Genomic DNA, 21221 nt, shown 5'->3' on the forward strand with positions numbered 1-21221 from the left:
ACGGTCAAGCAGAAAGACTGCTGAACATGACTTAAAAAAAGAAAAGAAACAGAAACAATAAAAGCAGAGTTAATATTATTCAAATTGGAGCAAACCACATAGTGCAATAGTTAAGCTGCATATTATAGTATGAAGTGCCAATCAAGCAAAAGTATATAATTTCTGCATGTGTTGTGGCAGATGGCCGGCACCCTTGCCCATCTGGGTCGCCAATGTGATGGAAGGACTGGGCTCAGGATATTATCTTCCTAGGGACTCTAGAGGTCAGCTCCCCCTGGGTTGCTGTGGCTCCATGCATTCCCACAGGGAACACTGGGAGTTGGAGTTCATGGCAGTCCTATTGGGTTCTGTGGATGCAACCAGGAGGATCTGTGGGGTCAGGAGAGCCCTTCATGGCAGGAATGCCACAACACCTGGAAGTGCTGCTGGAAGGACATCACGGGACACCTAGAGCACTTCCGGGTGTTCTATAAAATGAACCAGCTACCAATAATCTGTAGGAGGAGGATAAAGCTTGCCAGGAGGAGTGGAGGCAGACTGAGAGAGAGAGGAAGAGAAAGAAAAGAAGAGAAGTGTGTTTTGTGCTGTGTTTGGTGTTTTGGAACTGTGCTGTGCAGGTGGGAAAAAGGGGAAGGTGTTTCCCACAAGGAAAATTTTAAAAAGTGCATGCTGAACTTGTGTCCTTAATCTGTCTGTGTCGGATCTAGGGAGCTGGGCGCCCCCATACAGGCCACAAAGTAGATTCTGAATAAATTCTGAATATATAAAGTAATTTGAAATATATAAAATCAATTCAGTACATATGAAGTCACTGTCCAAATATACAATGTCAATTCTAAATATATAATGTGAGATTCTGAATACATGATGCATTCATATCAATAAACAGTATCAGTTCTGAATATATAGGGTCAAATTTTGAATGTATATAATATTACTGTCTGAATATATCTTTTCAGCATCTGAATGTATAAAGTCAGATTCTGAACATATATATAGTCACTGTATGAATATATAAAGCCAGCATCTAAATATATAAAGTCAAATTTTATATAAACAACATAAAGTCACTGTCTAAATATAAAGTCATTTCAGAATATTTAAAGTGAGAGACTACACATATAAAATCAATCTTGGCATAAAATCAAATCTTGCCATAATCCCTGTTGTGGGGCATCCAGTAAATTTAGTCTTGATACAAACCATAAATTAATTGATAACCAAAAAATAAGGTGTATAATTAGACCAAGGGATAAAACCAGACCCTCCACCAAGGGCATCTGTAATAGAAATTGAATTCAAATTAAAACAAAAATATATCAGCAGTTCAGAAAGAACCATGCAGTTTTAAATGCTGTTTATTGAACATTCGCTCTCTTGGCACTAAAGCTGTTTTGGTAAATGATATAATATTAAGTACAAAATCTGATCTGTGTCTTCTTACTGAAACCTGGCTTAGTAAATATGACACTGTTCCCCTAGCTGAGGCGTCACCAGATGGATACTCGTTCCTTCATAAGTTTAGAGATTCTGGTCGAGGAGGAGGCCTTGGAATAATTCATTGTAACAAATTGCAAATCACTCCTAAAAATTTAGGCAACTTTACATCCTTTGAGGCATTCATTTTAAATATGAAAACAGATTCCAACACAATTATAGTGCTAGTCTACAGACCACCAGGGCCATATTCATTGTTCATGACTGAATTTAGCAACCTTCTGTCTGATTTGGCTATAAATTATGATCACATAGTTCTGATGGGGGATTTTAATGTACACATTGATGTGGAAACTGACACTTTTAGCAAATGTTTTACTTATTTGTTAAATTCAGTAGGATTTTGTCAGATTGTCAAAGGTCCAACTCATAATCATAACCATACATTAGATTTAATTATAACTTACAAAGTTGAAATTCAAAATTTAAATATTACTCCATTAAATGTAGTTATTTCCGATCACTTCTTAATTACGTTTGATTTAGTTCTGCCCATGCCAGCGCACTCGCAGATTAAAACAAAGACAGTGCGACATCTAGATTGTAATTCTGCTTCAAAATTTATAGATACCTTGAGTAAGTCGAGTGTAATTGTGGAAAACCATTTAGATCAGTTAACATCAAATGTAAACGTGGAAAACAATTTAGATCAGCTAATATCACATTATAATGTGACCTTGAGAGATGCTCTGGACACAGTGGCTCCCCTAAAAACAAAAGTGATCAAAGCACATAGAAACTCTCCCTGGTTTAATGAAAATACTCGAGCTCTTAAATTAGAGTGTCGAAAACTGGAGCGCAGATGGAGAACAACAAAGCTACATGTCTTTCAAATTGCATGGACAGAGAGTGTAATAAATATAAAAGGCCCTCTTTAAAGCTCGCTCAGAATACTATTCTACATTAATAGATAGCAATAATAAAAATCCTAGGGTACTTTTTAGAGCAGTGGCTAAATTAACAAATGGGAATTCAGATCAACAGTGCAAAATACCAACAGATATTAGCAGTACAGACTTTATGAACTTCTTCAATGAGAAAATTAAAAATATAAGATCCCAGATCTCAGCATCACAGTACAAACCAAATACTAGCTTAGCAGACCCTGTCGCACATTGCATTCAGCACTTTAATAATTTTAATCCTGTAACTCACCAGGAAGTCTTAACTTTAATTACTAAAATGAAGCCCACTACTTGTTCCCTAGATCCAGTGCCAACAAAACTAGTAAAAGTGCAATGGATGTTCTTGCAGCCTATTCTAACCATTATCAATAGTTCATTACTGCATGGCACGTACCTGATGCACTAAAAGTGTCAGTCATTAAACCTTTACTTAAAAAGTCAGACCTAGACCCACACATACTAAATAACTATAGGCCTATTTCAAATTTACCATTTCTCTCTAAAATACTAGAGAAAGTAGTCGCCAGTCAGCTTCAGTCACACCTTACGCATTACAATTTATTTGAGAAATTCCAGTCTGGCTTTCGACTGGTCATAGTACAGAAACGCACTAACACGGGTTGTAAATGACATTCTGATATCCTCTGATGAAGGAAATTCCACTGTAATTATGTTGTTGGACTTAAGTGCAGCATTTGACACCATTGACCATTCTATTTTACTGCACAGGCTAGAAAACGATGTTGGGCTTACAGGCCCGTGCTCGCTTGGTTCAGTTCTTATTTATCAAATCGATTCCAGTATGTACAGAAATGTGCAGACAGTACTCCATCATTATACACAGAAGTTCAATATGGTGTCCGCAGGGCTCAGTACTGGGACCTTTACTGTTTTCACTTTACATGCTTCCACTGGGATCTCTCATTAGGAAACATAATGTTAATTTTCACTGTATGCAGATGACACCCAGTTATACCTTTCATTTAAATCAAATGAAGTTTCTCCGATGTTGTCTTTAATTAGTTGTGTTAGTGAATTAAAGGAATGGATGAATGAGAACTACTTGTCTTTAAATACAGATAAAACAGAGATGTTAATTGTTGGAGGGAATGACGCTGATCACAGCAATATTTTGTCGTCATTTAACTCAGTTGGAATCCCAATTAATTTTACTGAATCAGCCCGCAATCTAGGAGTTATCTTTGACTCTAGCATGTCATTTAAAGCATATTACAAAGTCGTCCAAAACATGTTTTTCCATCTTAAAAATGTTAGGAAATTAAGGCGCTTTCTAAATAAACAGGATTGTGAGAAATTAATTCATGCATTTATCTCTAGTAGGATTGACTACTGCAATGCGGTGTTCACTGGCTGTTCAAACTGTTCTCTATACAGCCTCCAGTTAATCCAAAATGCGCTGCAAGAATTATTACAAGAACAAGAAAATATGAACACATAACCCAGTTCTTAAATCTTTACACTGGCTCCCAGTTAAGTTTAGGGCAGATTTCAAAATCCTCCTTTTAACATATAAAGCATTAAATGGCCAAGGTCCGCTTACTTGTCTGAACTTATCATGACTTACAAACCTGAGGCACATTAAGATCTCAAGATGCCGGTCTGCTTAGGATTCCAAGGATTAATAAAATAACAGTGGGAGGTCGAGCTTTTAGTTACAGGGCCCCTAAACTGTGGAATGGTCTTCCTGCTTCCATAAGAGATGCCCCTTCAGTCTCAGCCTTTAAATCCCGGCTGAAGACTCACTACTTCAGTTTAGCATATCCTGACTAGAGCTGCTGATTAACTGTACATACTGCATCTCTGTTGTTAGTCATTAGCACTATAACATAAGTAACATGATAATTATATTTGAATACTAACCCTCACCTATTCTGTTTCTTTTCTCGGTACCCAAATGTGGCCATTGATGCCACAGCCCACCTGCCAAGTTGTTTGCCTGCCTATGGTAAAGTCATCCCTGATGGAGGATCACAGGAATCATGGGAAAGAGGGTCCTTTCATCGGAGCAACGTTTCAGCCGTGGCATGGCCAAATGGGGAGGCAGCTTGATGGATGAGGTCTACAGGACTCTAAAAATATCCAAACCTAATTATGTCATATCATCTACTGTTAAACCGTACTTCTAAAATTTTTATTATTATGCTGTCTTAAGGAATTGTTCTGTTCTGTATATTGTATTATATTGACCCCCTACTTTTGACACCCACTGCACGCCCAACCTACCTGGAAAGGGGTCTCTCTTTGAACTGCCTTTCCCGAGGTTTCTTCCATTTTCCTACAAGGTTTTATTGGGAGTTTTTCCTTGTCTTCTCAGAGATTCAAGGCTGGGGGGCTGTCAAAAGGCAGGGCCTGTTAAAGCCCATTGCGGCACTTCCTGTGTGATTTTGGGCTATACAAAAATAAACTGTATTGTATTGTATATACAGTATAAAGTCAAATTCAGTATATATAAAGTTAGTCTGTATGGACAATGGACAGTATATACATTATGTACTGAATCAGACTTTATATATTGAAATACTGTCTTTAAAAAGATGGTGACTTTATATATTCAGACAGTGACTATGTATATTTGGAATATGACTTTATATATTCACATGATGACTTCAAGTTTTCAGAAATTTAGTGTAGTTGCCTGTTTGGCACCCAATAAATTATACATTCAATCAATTTTAATATATCTTGAATTCACAGTGAAAAAAAATACTATATCCCCATTGATTTCTATATTAATCTTACATCTTGAAAAGAAATATATCAACAGGGAATAAATGTAAGAGATATAAATATCTTTTCTTTTCAATTAAATTTCTAGACTTTATCATTCTGAATGTCGCTGATTTATTTTTACACTATTATGTTGCTCTAGACTCCTGCTCTTTGTGACCCTAAAATTGGATTAGATACGTTTAATAAACATTAAATAAAGGTGTACTTAAAAACAAAAGAACAGAATGGCTCACAATACCATCAGCAGTCAAACAGACACTGAAGATACACTATAAAACTAATAAATACATACTGTAAAACAAAAATAAAAACACCATTTTGCTTTAAAACATACTGAATGCTAGTCAACTTCGGACGAGGGCTAGCAGCATTATCAGAGACACAACACATCCAGGCCACCCTCTGTTTGCCCCTCTACCATCTGGAAAAAGGTAATTGCCACGTATTATATATTTATTTTACTATATACTTTATACATTACAATGTATGTATATATATTATAGTAGGAATGATCAAAAAGATAACCCAAGACTTCATTAGTTTTTAATGTTGGTGAGAGAAAAAAAATATTTAATGGAAACAAATCTCAATGAAGAACCAAAGACTGATGATGTTTGAGACAGCATTCACTGTAGGGATCAGTTATGTGTCATTTGAATCAATTCTTCACAAACAGTTAAACAAGAACAAGAACTGGGCACATTTGGCACCCAGAATATTTATTCCCGGAATGAAGCATCTTCACTTCCTATGTTCCAAGGAGGATCTCAGACTAATAAAGTTATACAGGGAGAAATTTAAGAAGTGTCACATAACTGGGAATGAAACCAGTCCAAAAAACCAGTCCGAAAAACTGTTGAAACAGGGGGAGCATTATGATTTTTTTAATACCAAAAATGTTTACATATACAATCAGGCAACCATTCTTCTACTTTATGATAGTATCTCTTCTAATACTGCATGGTTTGCAAAGGCTGCTCTCTGAAACTTTGAAAAAATGACACACTATCCCTATTTTCAAGACCTGGCCCAGTGTGACTACCATCTGTTAACCATTCCAAATGGCTGTCTCTATGGGATGGGCCATGTCCAAGATAAAGAATTTGAATCAGCTTCAGAAGATATTTTATTGATGTGACACAGGTAAACATTTCATTATTAAAACAAGTGTACTAGTATTAGTGTTTCTGGGAATTATGTTGAAAAAGAAATCTTTTTAGGTTCTACTCTTTCTCTTAATATGTCAGGCTTAAAACCTTTGTGTTAATTCCTTTTTTAAATAGTGTACAACATAACAGCTAAGTACAAATACTGCATTCATTGCACTACCTCTTTGTTGTATTTATGCTACTGAAATAGGCAATAACAGTGTACATCTGTACAATCAGAAAAGCAACATCATATCTACTGAGCCTGCAGGAGATTTTAGGACATTTATTATTGATTTTATGAGTGATAATTAAATTAAAGAGTTTTACTTGCTATTATATTCAAATGTTGAACGGTAAATCATTTAAGGCAATTTTTAAAGAAACCATATAATTGTGGGCTATGTATTTATGAATCCTGGAAACATGATATTATTAAACATGGTTCATTTTTAAAAGTAGTTAGGAATACATTAAGTTTTGCCCACAAAATCATAAGGTTATATTATATATCACACTATAATTGCAATCATCAAAATTATATTACTGCTGTTTAAGCTTCTGTAGATGCTTATCCACTAATATTATATACTAGCAAAATACCAATGCTTCGCAGTGGAGAAGTAGTGTGTTAAAGAAGTTAAAGAAGTTATAAAAAAGAAAAGGAAACATTTTAAAGATTACGTAACATTATTGTCAATGTAATTGTTTTGTGACTGTTATGAGTGTTGCTGTCATCAAGGATTTGATTATCATTATTTCTTTCAATCAGGTTCGTATTTGGAGGATGTGTTGTGTTGAAGTTACATTCTGTGTTTGTCAGCCGTTGTAAAGATAACAGGTTTCATTCATCGAAGTGTTCACTACCCAAATCAGTACTCATGAATCTAAGATGTTTAACAGGCATTCCCGGTATTAAGTTGTGGATTTGCCTGTGAATATTTAGCGGCAGCATGTCTATGAACTTAATTTAGACTTAAGCTTTACATCTTGCTTTCCTATTGATATGTTTACAAAGGCTTGTTCAGATTCAGAGGGTTGTTCCTTTCTTACTGCATCAATAAACAGCTCGTCTTCCTCTTTATCTCGTGCGATCTTGCGATGTCCATGGCTTTATTTAATGTTAGCTCAGACCTGGCACTTAAAAGTTTCTCTCAAACTTTTGCTGAGTTTGTGCCAAACACTATTCTATCCCTGACCATCTCATCTTCGTTTGCATAAGCACTGTCCTTCACCAGCAATTTTAACTCTGTTACAAAGTGATCAAAAGTCTGTTTATACCCTGCGTCTTCTCATTAAACTTGTATATATCGTATTCGTCTTAGGCATGACAAACGCCTCAAAACGGTCATAATAAGTTTTCAATACCTTGGCTTCCTCCTGGGTGAGATTCAATGTGTTAAAAATGTCTCTTCCCTTTTTCCCAGTCCACAGGACCAGGTAGCTGCATTTCTCACTCTCGTCTTTGCCTTTTAGCGGTCCAGAAAACATCAGCTCCACGTGCTGTCGGAACTTTTTCCATTCTCCCGGCAGGTTAAGAGAATCCCAGTCAATTCATGGCGAGGGAACGCCAACAAAATCCATGACTGTCCTCTATTCTGACACCATGTCTTGTTTTCACAAATTGTGAAAAATGAAATGATGGCGAGACTTTCTTTTAAAGTATGCAGGGGAATTTTATTTATTACAGCTTTTACATTCACAGCATCCGTGCTCTAAATTAACTTCCATAATAATAACCTTGAGGTCCCTTTTTCTGGTGCCTTCCTGATGACATAGGTGCCTAAACCATGCCTCATAATAATACATTTCAATGACATATAAATATTACAGTGATCACCTTGATAGACTCTCACCACCCAAATTGCTACTCGTTAATCTAAGATGTTTAACAGGCATTCCCGGTATTAAATTTTTGATTTGCCTGCGAATATTTGACGGCAGCGTGTCTATTGGATTGCTGCTGACGGACGGCCTTATATGGTCAGGCACTCAATTACGAGGGAGGCGTGGGTATGGGGGACGCAATATAGGCAGGCAGCCAACTACGTGGGAGGAATGGTGAGGGGGGACACAACTCCGCCTCACATGGCGACCGAGCTGCAGACTATGGCCGTATATATGTACGTAAATAGGATTCAGTTATGACCGTTACATGTAGAATTTCAAAATGAAACCTGCTTAACTTTTGTAAATAAGCTGTAAGGAATGAGCCTGCCAAATTTCAGCCTTCTACCTACACGGGAATTTGGAGAATTAGTGATGAGTGAGTCAGTGAGTCAGTCAGTCAGGGCTTTGCCTTTTATTAATATAGATGAGCATTATTGTCAGTCATTAAATTTCTGAAAATTATTCTCCAAAATCTAACCTCTTGTTTAGTGCATCACTGTCTCTAATTAAAACTCAAAATCTCTATTTTATGATTGATGACGTGCAGATAAATTTCCTGAGAAAACAATTTTCTTGTTGTGGCTCTTAATTGAAAGATTAAACACTGTCTAGACAAAATATTGCAATGCAGTATCTGATAATAGTTTTTCAGGAACTTACTTCTGCTGTTTTACTCAGATTGTATATTTCACAATACCACAGATTAATTAAATAATTGTGAGGAATACACTTGTCCAAACATGAATGTCTGACTCTTGATATTCAGGAAGTTTAGATGAAAAGACTGCTCTCACCTGTCTGGGGGTCAAGACGAAATTTGTCTGCTCTAGGACCATGAAGAGTATATGTAATCTGTCCACTGGTGCCAAGGTCAGGATCTCTTGCAGAAACCTTAAGAATGAAGAAACCCACAGGAGCATCTTCTGGGACTGACTCTGTATAGAGCACCTGTAAGTAATGCAGAGAACAGTATATTAACTTTTCTTTAATTATGGGTTAATGATTGGTACTACCTTAACATCTCATTCCGCTCATCTGGGAGAAAGCAATCTTTCTTTCTGCACTACAAAGGAAAAATTATTTCCTATATTACTTTAAATTATGTACAAGCAGTGGATTTATGGAAGGGAACTGAGGACCCATACAGAAGAGCATGTGTGTGTGTGTTTGTATGTGAGTGAGAGACAGAAAGGGATAATCAATTAAAAGGCCGAGTTTACAAGACCTGCCCCCCTTCTTAAATCCACTGGCCTGAGTACTCGGCTGCTGGTGAGTCTCAGGAAGGATCCTGGACTATTTTGGCTCAAAGGTAAGTACAGATGTTGCTGCCACTGACCCCAGGTGAACAGAGCGACGCTGAGCTATTGGTGTTAATGTGCAGGCAGTGAATGCTGCAGAGAAAAGATCATTGGAGCATTGAGAGAACCATGTAATATACAGGAGTAGTGGCAACAGCAGTGGAGGTGGCTGAGGAAGGAGATGGCCATCAGTAAACCTTGCACGAGAGAGAGGCACTGTGTTTCACCTTGTATTAATCTACCAGCACCATTGAAGATAAAACATCAGACACATAATGCAAAAACACAAGTTCATAAATTGAATATTTAGCAACATATTAGTTTGTCATCATTCACCAAATGAGAGTACTAAGAGATATCTCAACATCAACATGAAATATTAAAAACCTAAAGCAGAAATACAAAGGAATTCTCATACATTTCCAATTTTTATTTCATGGAAAAAGTGATAAATCATATTGTATATAAATAACTGGCATGATTCATAATAATGATGCCATCTGTTCCAAAATAACGAGATGTGCAAGTTCACATACCTTATAAAATAAATTAATGGGTTACTTAAAGGGCTTAATTCAAGCCCCAAGGTGAAACTGAAAAATTCTGGCTTCAGATGTGTACATATGAGCAAAAACATGCCTAGAACACTGCAAGATTGAAGAGCTTGACTAAGCAATGCAGAAACAGATTAGTGGCACCAGGCACAAAGAAAACTTCATATAGTCCAAAAATTTGTATTTCCTAGATGGGAAATTGCATTGAGTGTATCGTAAAAATTGAAAACATTTGATTATGATAACAACTGAAGTTTGCTTTAAACATTTTACCTATACATTAAATCATTGACGTGAGTTTACAACTTATATCATTTTTGCACTGCAGAGGCTTCTGCTGGGGAGATAGGAAGTCTTTCTTCTGCCCTTATTGCAAAAACATCACCAGGTCCAATTACATTCACTCTATAAAGAACAATTCCAAAATGTTTCAGTACAGGTCACACCATCATTAATGGGGTCCTTGGATAGAAGTTTTCAAAAACTACTAATTGATTATTCCTCTTTATTCTTTGTATTTATTTTTCACTTTTTTAAATTTTCATTTTATATGTACATATACCCTTTTTCTGGGTGTGTAATTATTCATCCGCAAATAGTACAATATATTTTATAATTTAGAAAATATGCTTAAAACCATATATATATATATATATAATAAACGAGGGATGTTCAAAAAGTTTCCACACTTTTTTTAGCTGTTTATTAAGAATTTCAAAAACAAATTACATCACTTTTCTACACAGTCACCTTTGTTTGTGATGCAGTTTTCCCAGAGTCATACCAACTTTTTAATGCCCTATTAATACTCCTCCACCCTTCACCATTTCCAATGAAAATATAAAAGTGTGGAAACTTCTTGAATGTCCCTTGTGTGTATATATATATATTTATTTTCTTAATAGTGAAATAGTGTATAGTCATACATGCATGCTTAGGAGACAGTTTTACGGCTTGTCAACTTGCAGTTACACCCCCAAGTCGTGGGTTGGTGCTGCCTCCTAACATTGTTCCTCTCCTTTCCTCTGCAAATCTGGAGAATCATGGGTCCATAACACATGATGTAACTTCTGAGTTTGGGGCTCCTGATCTCACACCATCTGCCTCATCAACTTCATAACCAGTAACACTGCCATCTCTTCCCAGTCTGTTTGGAGACTCCAATCTGTAAAGATGTATTTCTCCAATTTACTTACTTTAGTGCCCCAACCCTTTACCGTTTGTTTCTATTTTTATTACAAACGTGTAAGACAATGGGATAGCTATGGTCATGTGATTAATTTACTAGATCAGATTTGATTCCTATATCATTACAACTGTCTTGTGTGTAGTCAGTGCCCGAAGTGGACACACATTAAGTGCCAGTACCCTATGTAAGCATGAGCGCTGCGATCCATTAACATTTGTTTGAAGAGTATGCTGTAGGGGAGGACCCCCTTGGAGTTCATAACAACATGATATGTACTGGTTCACTGCTTGTGCTATATCTAGTTTAACAGCACAAAAAGGAATAAAAAATCACAGTTGTATAGTATGTCCAGTAACCAGTTAAAATATTTCCTCTAAACACATAACATAAAACATTGACAAGAGCTAATCTTTATGATTGTATACATACAGCCAGACCAAGTTTTACTTAAACATGCCCTGCCCTGTATGCTCTGAGAAGATATGGTGTGTCATCCACTGTTGATTCCTGCTTTATGCCTGCTGTGGCCAAGATAGGCTCTTGCTGTCACAACCCTGAACTTTATTAAACAGATTTGATAACAACAGACAAATGGATGTTCTAATTTAGAGGTGGGTGGAACTGAGGTGATTTAAAGAAATGGATGTATGAGTGTGTGACCTGGTCTAAGGCTCCTCTACTTTCTCATAGCTCTGTAAGCAAAGTGCTATGTTCAGAAAATGGATGGATGCAGCCTCAATCCTATGAAAAATCAAGGATTAAAACTAAATTGAAGCTATAAAACAGTGTGTGCAAGGTCAGCATTGTATTTGTGACAAAAAAATTGCCACAACTTAAGCATGTAGCAGAATTATGACTTATCAGGTGTTTAACATAAGCCAATGTATTGTTTTGGTGGTTTGCCTATCAAACCCAATAGCAGACACGTGTGACTGAGTAGATACTGACATGTACTTCTTAAGTATATTGCTTACAGGCAGAATAATTTTATCCAAATTAAAAATTTTCCAAAAGCTTTTTTTTTGCAATAATATACAAAAAATAAAACAACCCAAATTATAGAGAAGATTTTTCATTAAACTGGAGCAAATATAGTCCTTAACTATTTTACCAAATAATAATTATTACAAAGAAAAAATAATTTTAACAAGTAATTACTCTTATAGTGAAAACAAATTAAATGATACAAACACATTTCAGAAAGCAGCAAATATTGTGCATAGAGTATATCAAGACACCACAACAGTGAAAACGTGATGCCCAAGGCGCGTACAGTCGCTCTATCCTCAATACAAACAGGCAGGATACCAATTGCCAGTTTATTTTCTGTTCAGCACAGTGCACAAATCACCACACAAGGCACCAAGCCCGATACAACACAGTGCCTCTTGCTGCCAGTCCTTCCACCTTCACTCCTCCTCAGGCTTTGTCCTTTTCCTCCCAAATCTGACAACCCCGAGCGGATTGATGCAGCCTCTTTTATAGTGCACCCGGACATGCTCCAGGTGCTCTCCAATCCTCATCCAGCAGAACTTACAGGTGTGGTGGAAGTGCTGCATGGGCAACGGAAGCATTCCAGGTGCACCTGGATCCTCTTCTGGCAGCACTTCCAAGTGTGGTGGAAGTGCTGCAGTCCAGGGCTCCAGAACTGTCCTAGGGTTTCCCTCTCATGTTCTGGGGAAGGTATTACTCCGAATATGTCCTCTCACCCAGTCCTTCCATCACAGGGGCATCCCGGCCATGCAAGAGCTCTGACTGTCCACCACAATAGTTAATGATCAGTGATATAAGGTAAGCCAATGGATAGTTTTTAATTCATATATTTGCTCCCCTTGCTAAAGCTTTACTGTTTTCTGTGACATTCAAGTTACAGCTGGTCCAAGCTATTACTTTATGTGTTACAGTAGCTGCCTAAGGCTGAAAAATGTCTTGGTGTATTAAATATGTTTTTCCAAGACAGCAAATCTGTATGTAGTAAAACCTGTTTTTATTGGTTGTTCCACAGAGAGTTTATGACAAGTTTATATATTGAAAAAGAAAATCTCACAGTGACCAATTTATTCTGTAACATCGCAAGGTAATCACACCTTACCTGCTCACACTGAGGGCTGTTATCATTAATGTCGAGAACATGAATTTCCACTTCTGATGAAGTCTGAAATCTGCCATCGGTTGCTGTAATCTTAATGCTGTGCTTCTCCTTCTCTTCTCGATCAATGAGCCCTTTCACCATCACTGTCCACTTTCCATCCACTTGTTCAATTGAAAATATTCCCTGTGGATCTCCATCTGTGTACAATGTAATAATAAAAAACATTGGTTCACATGCAGTAAACCAGCATGGGAGCTCTTCTGCAAGAGAGAAGAGCTTTTCTATGTAGGCAAATTTGCAATGTAACAATGCAATGTGCATTTCCTTATTTATACAGTGCTCTTAGGAGGTTAAAATAATAAAATAATGTATATATATTTTATAATATATATATATATATATATCTATATATATATATATATATATATATATATATATATATATATATATATATATATATATATATATATATATATATATATATATATATATATATACACAAAGCAAATACACCTTTTGTACAAGTGTTAGGAAAATTTGCCAGGATAGGCTCTGCTTCCCAGCAACAATGAATTGGGATAAAATGTACAGTAAACAGAATTTTCTGGGCCACATGCGTAAGTGGTCGTGTCATACAATTATAAAATAGTTCTTTGTATCCAGATCTATCAGAATAAATTATGATTTAATAAATAAGGAAAAATACTGATTTAGACAGACTTTTGTCAGGTCTTGTTTATGTGTTGTAGGCTAGCTCCTGCCATTTACTCAGACTAGATACCTGCCTACTGTATAAACCTCATATTCACATTACTTGAACAGCAAAGGCTTAACCAATGCAAATCAAGCTGAAAAAAACAGATACTGTTATATAGCTCCACTTGTTTCTGAGTGATGTTTAACCTGCTCTGAATAATTTCTTAATTTCTTCAAGCTTATGTCTGTACAATATGTTATCTAGATGTAAATTTGAAAACTGCTTAATTACATCCCCTTGAATAAACTTCATAATTATTCAATGGATAAGCAAAATGCTGCAATGCGATCACTTTAATGATATCTAATAAATTAAAGAAATTACAAATTACTAAGTTATTCATTGGATATATAAAATAACCACTTGGAGATAGACACATAAAAAAATAATAAAAACAGGAAGCCAACCTGTAATGTAGCATGTTAGTTGTCTGTTTTCCTCTGACACATCGAAATCCTTCGTATCCACACTTACAATAGGTTCACCGGGTGGGCTGTTTTCAATGATGGAACCTTTGTAAACATCAGAGGTAAACTGTGGAGGGTTGTCATTTTCATCCATAACAATAATTTCGACCGCTGCTGAGGAAGACAGCTTAACTTTTCCCCCTTGATCTGTAGCAATGACTAGAAATTGGTAAAGGTCTTTGGCCTCACAGTCCAATTCTTTCAAGCTAGTGATCCATCCATTCTTGCTGTCAATTGCAAACAGCTCACTGACATCATCAAATTCGGGTTCTAGCCTGTATGTCACTTGTCCATTGGAGTCAGTGTCAGGATCATTGGCAGTGACTTGCATTACAGTGGTCCCAGCTGGCATGTTTTCCATTAAAACTGCTTTGTATAGATTTGTATCAAACTCAGGGTTATTGTCATTTATATCTTCCACCTGAATATTTACAGATGCAAGTGTAAAAACCTCGGTACTATTACTGTGACAAAGGGCCATGACATCTATTTGGTACCACTTTGTCTTCTCATGATCAATAGTTTTCTGCAAAATCATTGTCCCACTCTCTTTATCAAGACTGAAAACTCTGTCCTTATTACTTTCAACTGTATTCCCCTCCACAAGACTGTATATTACAGGTTCTTCAGCATTTGCTTTCACAATACCAACTTCCGAACCAACAGGAATATCTTCAACAGCAGTGAAAGTATACAGAGGCTCTGAGAAGCGAGGAAGCGACACTTCTGGTGGAATCACATTAATTTGAACAGGTACACTGGAGTTGTGTCGAGGTAAGCCGTTGTCCTCAGCTTTCACTGTGAAATTGAAAATCCTGTTTTCCAAGCTAGCTAATGATTCTTTTATAGAGACCACTCCTGAAAAAGGATTGATCTCGATTATATCTTCTGTGACGTCTCCTGTTTCATCCACAGAATACGTTACATCTGCATTTGAGCCTTCGTCTGCATCATAAGCCATAATTTGAATAACCGGAGAGCCCTTGCTTAAATTAGACTTAATCGAGACCTGGTATTGTGAAGCTTTAAACAATGGAGCATTATCATTCTCATCTGTGAGTATAATTTTAACAGTGCAAAATGCCACCTTCCCTCCTCCATCTTTTGCCATAACTTTGATTGCTATAACCCTCTGGGTAGTATTTTCTCTATCAAGTTTCTCAGTGGTTGTTATCTCTCCATCCCTGTTAATTGAAAACTTTTCATTGGCAAGCATATTAATAATTGTGTAATCCACACTCCCAAAAGGGCCATCATCTGGATCAATAGCAGCCAGTTTAATCACCTGGGTCCCTACCTGGGCATTTTCCACTAACTCAACTTCATAAACACTTTGGTCAAAATATGGAGTGTGTTTGTTAGCAGTTATCATGTCAATATTTACTGGAACAATATCCTGAAAAACTCCATCTGTTACCGACACAGTCAGATTGTAAAAAGGATCCAAATTTTTTTTGCAGGCATTATTGAAAGAAATAAGGCCTGATGTTTGGTTAATGTAAAAGTATCTGTGATTATTGCCAGACACTATAAAATATTTTAGATTATTAACATCATTTACATCAGGATCAGAGGCTTGTACTCTTATTACAATCTGCCCGCAGACTGCCATTTCGTTTAATATTGAGTTATACTGGGGTTGACTGAATTTGGGACAATTATCATTGACATCAGAAAGATTCACAAGCAGAAGTGCTTCCCCACTCAGAGAAGGCATGCCGTTATCTACAGCCCTGACCTTTAAGTTAAATTGTTGAGTGGTTTCATAATCTAATTCTTGTGTTGTCACTACTTGGCCAGTCACTGCATCAATACTAAACATGCTGGAGCCGTCTGACTCCATGATTTCATAAGTTATGTCTTTATTCCGTCCAGAATCCTTATCAGAGGCATGCATTTGAATGACAGGACTGCCAACTGGAAGTCCTTCAGTGATTTGTGCAATATAGACCTTTTGTTGAAAAAAAGGAGGATTGTCATTGACATCTTCCACTTCTACAAGCACTGTTGCTTCTGAATAGGTGCCCAGGACAGCATCCGTTGCTCTCACAATCAGAACGTGACTAGTTTCAGTTTCATAGTCCAAAGTATCAACAACACTCAGAGCTCCAGTCTTAAAATCCAGGTTGAATATTTTTGAAGCATTTTCACTAACTAAGTTGTAAACAAGGCGATATCCTTCAGGATTGCGGGCCTGAACATGCAAGATAATTGTGTGCGGAGGAATGTTTTCTGGTACATCTATAGTGTAATGATGACTCTGAAAAACTGGATTGGATTTGTTTTGCACTGTTACTAGAAGCTCTGCCTCTGACAGCAATGGAGGATCACCACAGTCAGTTGCTATTACTCTAAGAACATATTTATTCAATGCATAAAAATCAAACGACTGCTTGAGAGATACATCTCCTAGATATGGATCAACTCTGAAGAACGCAAAATCTTCAGCTAACGAATACATTATTTTTCCATTGTCCCCAAGATCTTTATCAATTGCTGTCACTTGGAAAAGCACATCACCAGCTTCAGCATCTTCTTGCACATTTGTATAGTAGGGTAGATTTAGAAATTCAGGTGCATTGTCATTTACGTCTTCTACAGATACCTTTACAGATGTGTGAGCTATCCTTGGAGGCTTCCTTGTGTCTCTTACTTCTACAACCAGATCATACATAAACTGCTGTTCTCTGTCAAATATAAGTCCTGTGGTTTGAATAATCCCTGAGGTTGGAGTGATAGAAAACATTCTCCCTGAGTCTAACAACGTGTAAGTCAAAGGTTCATTTAAATAATTCCCTGAAGCTCTAACAGCAGCTACCGTTTTAATGTCTGTTGTGTTCTCCATAACAGAACCTTTGTAAGAGCTGTGCTCAAATGTAAGTCCGCTTTCTGTGATTTCAGTGAAATTAATTTTGACATGGGTAACATCTTTGTATAAACCATCCGATGCCCTTATAGTCAGCTCATAGCTTTGTTTCAGGCTGGCAGCATTATGTACCAAAATAAGTCCAGTGGTTGGCTGAATTGAAAAGTCTGTGTTAACGTTTCCATCCTGTATAGTGTACGTGATATTTGAATCTTTATCTTCTGCCAGGACTTTAATTACTTCCATACCATAGAAAGCAGGTAGGAAAAGTGAGGTTTCATACTGTGCTTGTTCAAATTTTGGAGGACAATCATTTATATTCAATACCTGAATTGTCACTCCTGCTGGATTCTCTGCATATAAAGATGGGTTTCCTGAATCCCGAACTTGCACAGTAAAATGAAAAACTTGTGTCAGTTCAAAGTCAATACTGTCTGTAGTGCTTAAAGTTCCTATGCCAGGTTCAATTTTAAAATATTTCTGGGCATCTGGCTCAAGAATTTGATAGATAAGATGTGCATTCAAATCTTTATCAGCGTCCACAGCTTGAATAACCAATGGGGTGTTGTTATCACCCATCACCATGCTGTTTGGGTGGAGAGATTCTCGAACTTGACCTGTAAAGTTCGACTTTAGAAATACTGGAGCGTTATCATTCTCGTCAATCACATAGACATAAATGACTGCATCAGAATATACTCTGGCTAGATTTGTCACTCTGACTTGTAATTGATATGAAATTATTGTCTCAAAATCCAAAGGTTTCTGAAGAGAAAGTACTCCTGAATATGAGTTTACGTGGAAAGTCCCATTTGGATCACCTGCTTTAATTTCATAATTCACTGTTGAAGGACTAGTAGCTGAGACAGTAATCAGAGGCAGTCCCACATCAGCTGCTTCACTGACTTCTGTAAAATATTCCTTTTGAGAGAAGTAAGGAGGTGTTAGTTCAGACAGTTTTATTTGAATGTTCACAGTAGTAAGGTCACTGAGTGGAGGAAAGCCCTGGTCAGTTGCTTTCACTGTAAGATGGTAGCGTTCTTGTGAAAGTTCCTTAATTGGCTTGGCAACTGTGATTCGTCCAGAATCAGGATCAATATTGAAAATATTGTCTATGTTTCCTATCAGGAAAAAAAAACAATATTACACAGAAGATTAAATATCAATGTATGCACTTATTTTAATTATGAAAACAATAAGCAATTACCAGCTATCAAGAATTCAGCTACAAATAAGTATATACCTCCCAAATTAGGAGATCTGGGAATAGATTGGACTTTTAATGGTAATGTCAGGATGGACTGGCAAGATTCCAGTCCTTTATCTGCAATCCATAAACACAGGCAATACATTTTGAAGTAGCATGGTAGAGAGTATGACTTTAGGGACCTTCAAATCTCAATGAGAAACATGATGGACAGGATTGGGGAGCTTTGTTGGGCTGTTTGGTGGTAACATAGTTTTCTGATTGGAAGTTATGACATTATGTTGAGCTTTTAAGAAAGCCAGCCCAGAATCTACTTGTAAGAGAAGGATTCAGAGGCTGCGGCAGGCTGGCGCCCTGCCTGGGGCTTGTTTCCTGCCTTGCGCCCTATGTTGACTGGGATTGGCTCCAGCAGACCCCCGTGACCCAGTACTAAGGATATAGTGGGTTGGATAATGGATGGATGGATGGATGGATTCAGAGGCACAGGGAGATTAGACTCTATAAATGAAAGTGTTATCCTAGTGTATCTGTGGGCAAAGAAGAGTTCACCCAGACCCCAAACTGTACAGGTGCTGGTCATAAAATTAGAATATCATGACAAAGTTGATTTATTTCAGTAATTTCATTCAAAAAGTGAAACTTGTATATTAGATTCATTCATTACACACATACTGATGTATTTCAAATGTTTATTTCTTTTAATTTTGATGATTATAACTGACAACTAATGAAAGTCCCAAATTCAGTATCTCGGAAAATTAGAATATCAATTAAGACCAATGCAAAAAAAGGATTTTTAGAAAAGTTGGCCAACTGAAAGGTATGAACATGAAAAGTATGAGCATGTACAGAACTCAATATTTAGTTGGGGCTCCTTTGGCCTGGATTACTGCAGCAATGCAGCGTGGCATGGAGTCGATCAGTCTGTGGCATTGCTCAAGTGTTATGAGAGCCCATGTTGCTCTGATAGTGGCCTTCAGCTCTTCTGAATTGTTGGGTCTGGCGTATTGCATCTTCCTCTTCACAATACCCCATAGATTTTCTATGGGGTTAAGGTCAGGCGAGTTTGCTGGCCAATCAAGAACAGGGATACCATGGTCCTTATACCAGGTACTGGTAGCTTTGGCACTGTGTGCAGGTGCCAGGTCCTGTTGGAAAATGAAATCTGTATCTCCATAAAGTTGGTCAGCAGCAGGAAGCATGAAGTGCTCTAAAACTTCCTGGTTGATGGCTGCGTTGACCATGGACCTCAGAAAACACAATGGACCAACACCAGCAGATGGTGTGTGGTGGTTCTTGAAGCACTGACTCCAGCTGCAGTCCACTCTTTGTGAATCTCCCCCACAGTTTTGAATGGGTTTTGTTCCACAATCCTCTCCAGGGTGCGGTTATCCCTATTGCTTGTACACTTTTTTCTACCACATCTTGTCCTTCCCTTTGCCTCTCTATTAATGTGCTTGGACACAGAGCTCTGTGAACAGCCAGCCTCTTTAGCAATGACCTTTTGTGTCTTGCCCTCCTTGTACAAGGTGTCAATGGTCGTCTTTTGGACAACCGTCAAGTCAGCAGTCTTCCCCATGATTGTGTAGCCTACAGAACTAGACTGAGAGGCCATTTAAAGGCTTTTGCAGGTGTTTTGAGTTAACTAGCTGATTAGAGTTTGGCACCAGGTGTCTTCAATATTGAACCTTTTCACAATATTCTAATTTTCCGAGATACTGAATTTGGGACTTTTATTAGTTGTCAGTTATAATAATCAAATTTAAAAGAAATAAACATTTGAAATACATCAGTCTGTGTGTAATGAATGAATCTAATATACAAGTTTCACTTTTTGAATGGAATTACTGAAATAAATCAACTTTGTCATGATATTCTAATTTTATGACCAGCACCTGTATGTGGTCCTAAACCTTGTTCAGATGTGACATTGATAGGAAATTTAAACTGTTCTAAGCTAAAGGACCACTGATTCTAAGTCCAGGGTGAAAGTCTGGAATGAAAGTTTACTAGTTGTATATGACAGAAAAAAGGAAAGCGTGCAAGTGCTTGGTTCTTGTGTAGTACTTGTGAGATAAGCAAGAGGTTGAACCAATTCGAACAACAACAGGAATTAACTTTGATTAGGTTGGCCCAGTATGGTAGATTGTTTCTTCATTTGTACTTTCTGTCATTCATACTTATTTTCCTCTTTGCATTTAAAGGTACAATAAACACACACATTTTTAAATACCTCATTGCATTACTTTAATGTGATATTAAAAGGGATATTAGGAGGGCACTCCTTTTACATTATGTATGTGATAAATACTGAGTAGTTATCTTCTTAAGTACGCCTATTGAGTGGCAAGTTGCACCTCCTTTGGTCTTGTCTGGGCATGAATTCTAAAAGATTGTTCGGCAATGTTGCACCATGCATGAAATTATTATGTTAAGCATTTGCTGCAAATTGCATAACCATACATCCTTACTGTTCCTTTCACCTCTTCCCAAAAATGCTCACTTGGATTGAGATCCACAGACTATGTGGGCCACTAAAGCAATGAAAACTTGCTGTAACACTCCTGGAATCAAAAAATGACAATACAAGAATTGTGATA

The 21221-nt window shown here is 37.2% G+C and overlaps 1 protein-coding gene across 2 annotated transcripts in view; it reads right to left on the reverse strand.

Annotated features, from left to right (window-relative positions):
• Positions 1-21221, reverse strand: part of fat2 (FAT atypical cadherin 2) — a 183669-nt gene that overhangs the window by 66113 nt on the left and 96335 nt on the right. For both annotated transcript variants that reach the window (XM_039773858.1, XM_039773859.1), the window contains exons 10-12: positions 14489-18535; positions 13325-13521; positions 8986-9139 (exon numbers count right to left, since the gene is read on the reverse strand). In XM_039773858.1, coding sequence (XP_039629792.1) covers positions 8986-9139; positions 13325-13521; positions 14489-18535 — 4398 coding nt within the window. The remainder of the gene's footprint in view (positions 1-8985; positions 9140-13324; positions 13522-14488; positions 18536-21221) is intronic.

Source organism: Polypterus senegalus, chromosome 13, assembly GCF_016835505.1.
Source record: "Polypterus senegalus isolate Bchr_013 chromosome 13, ASM1683550v1, whole genome shotgun sequence".
Classification (NCBI taxonomy): Eukaryota; Metazoa; Chordata; class Cladistia; order Polypteriformes; family Polypteridae; genus Polypterus; species Polypterus senegalus.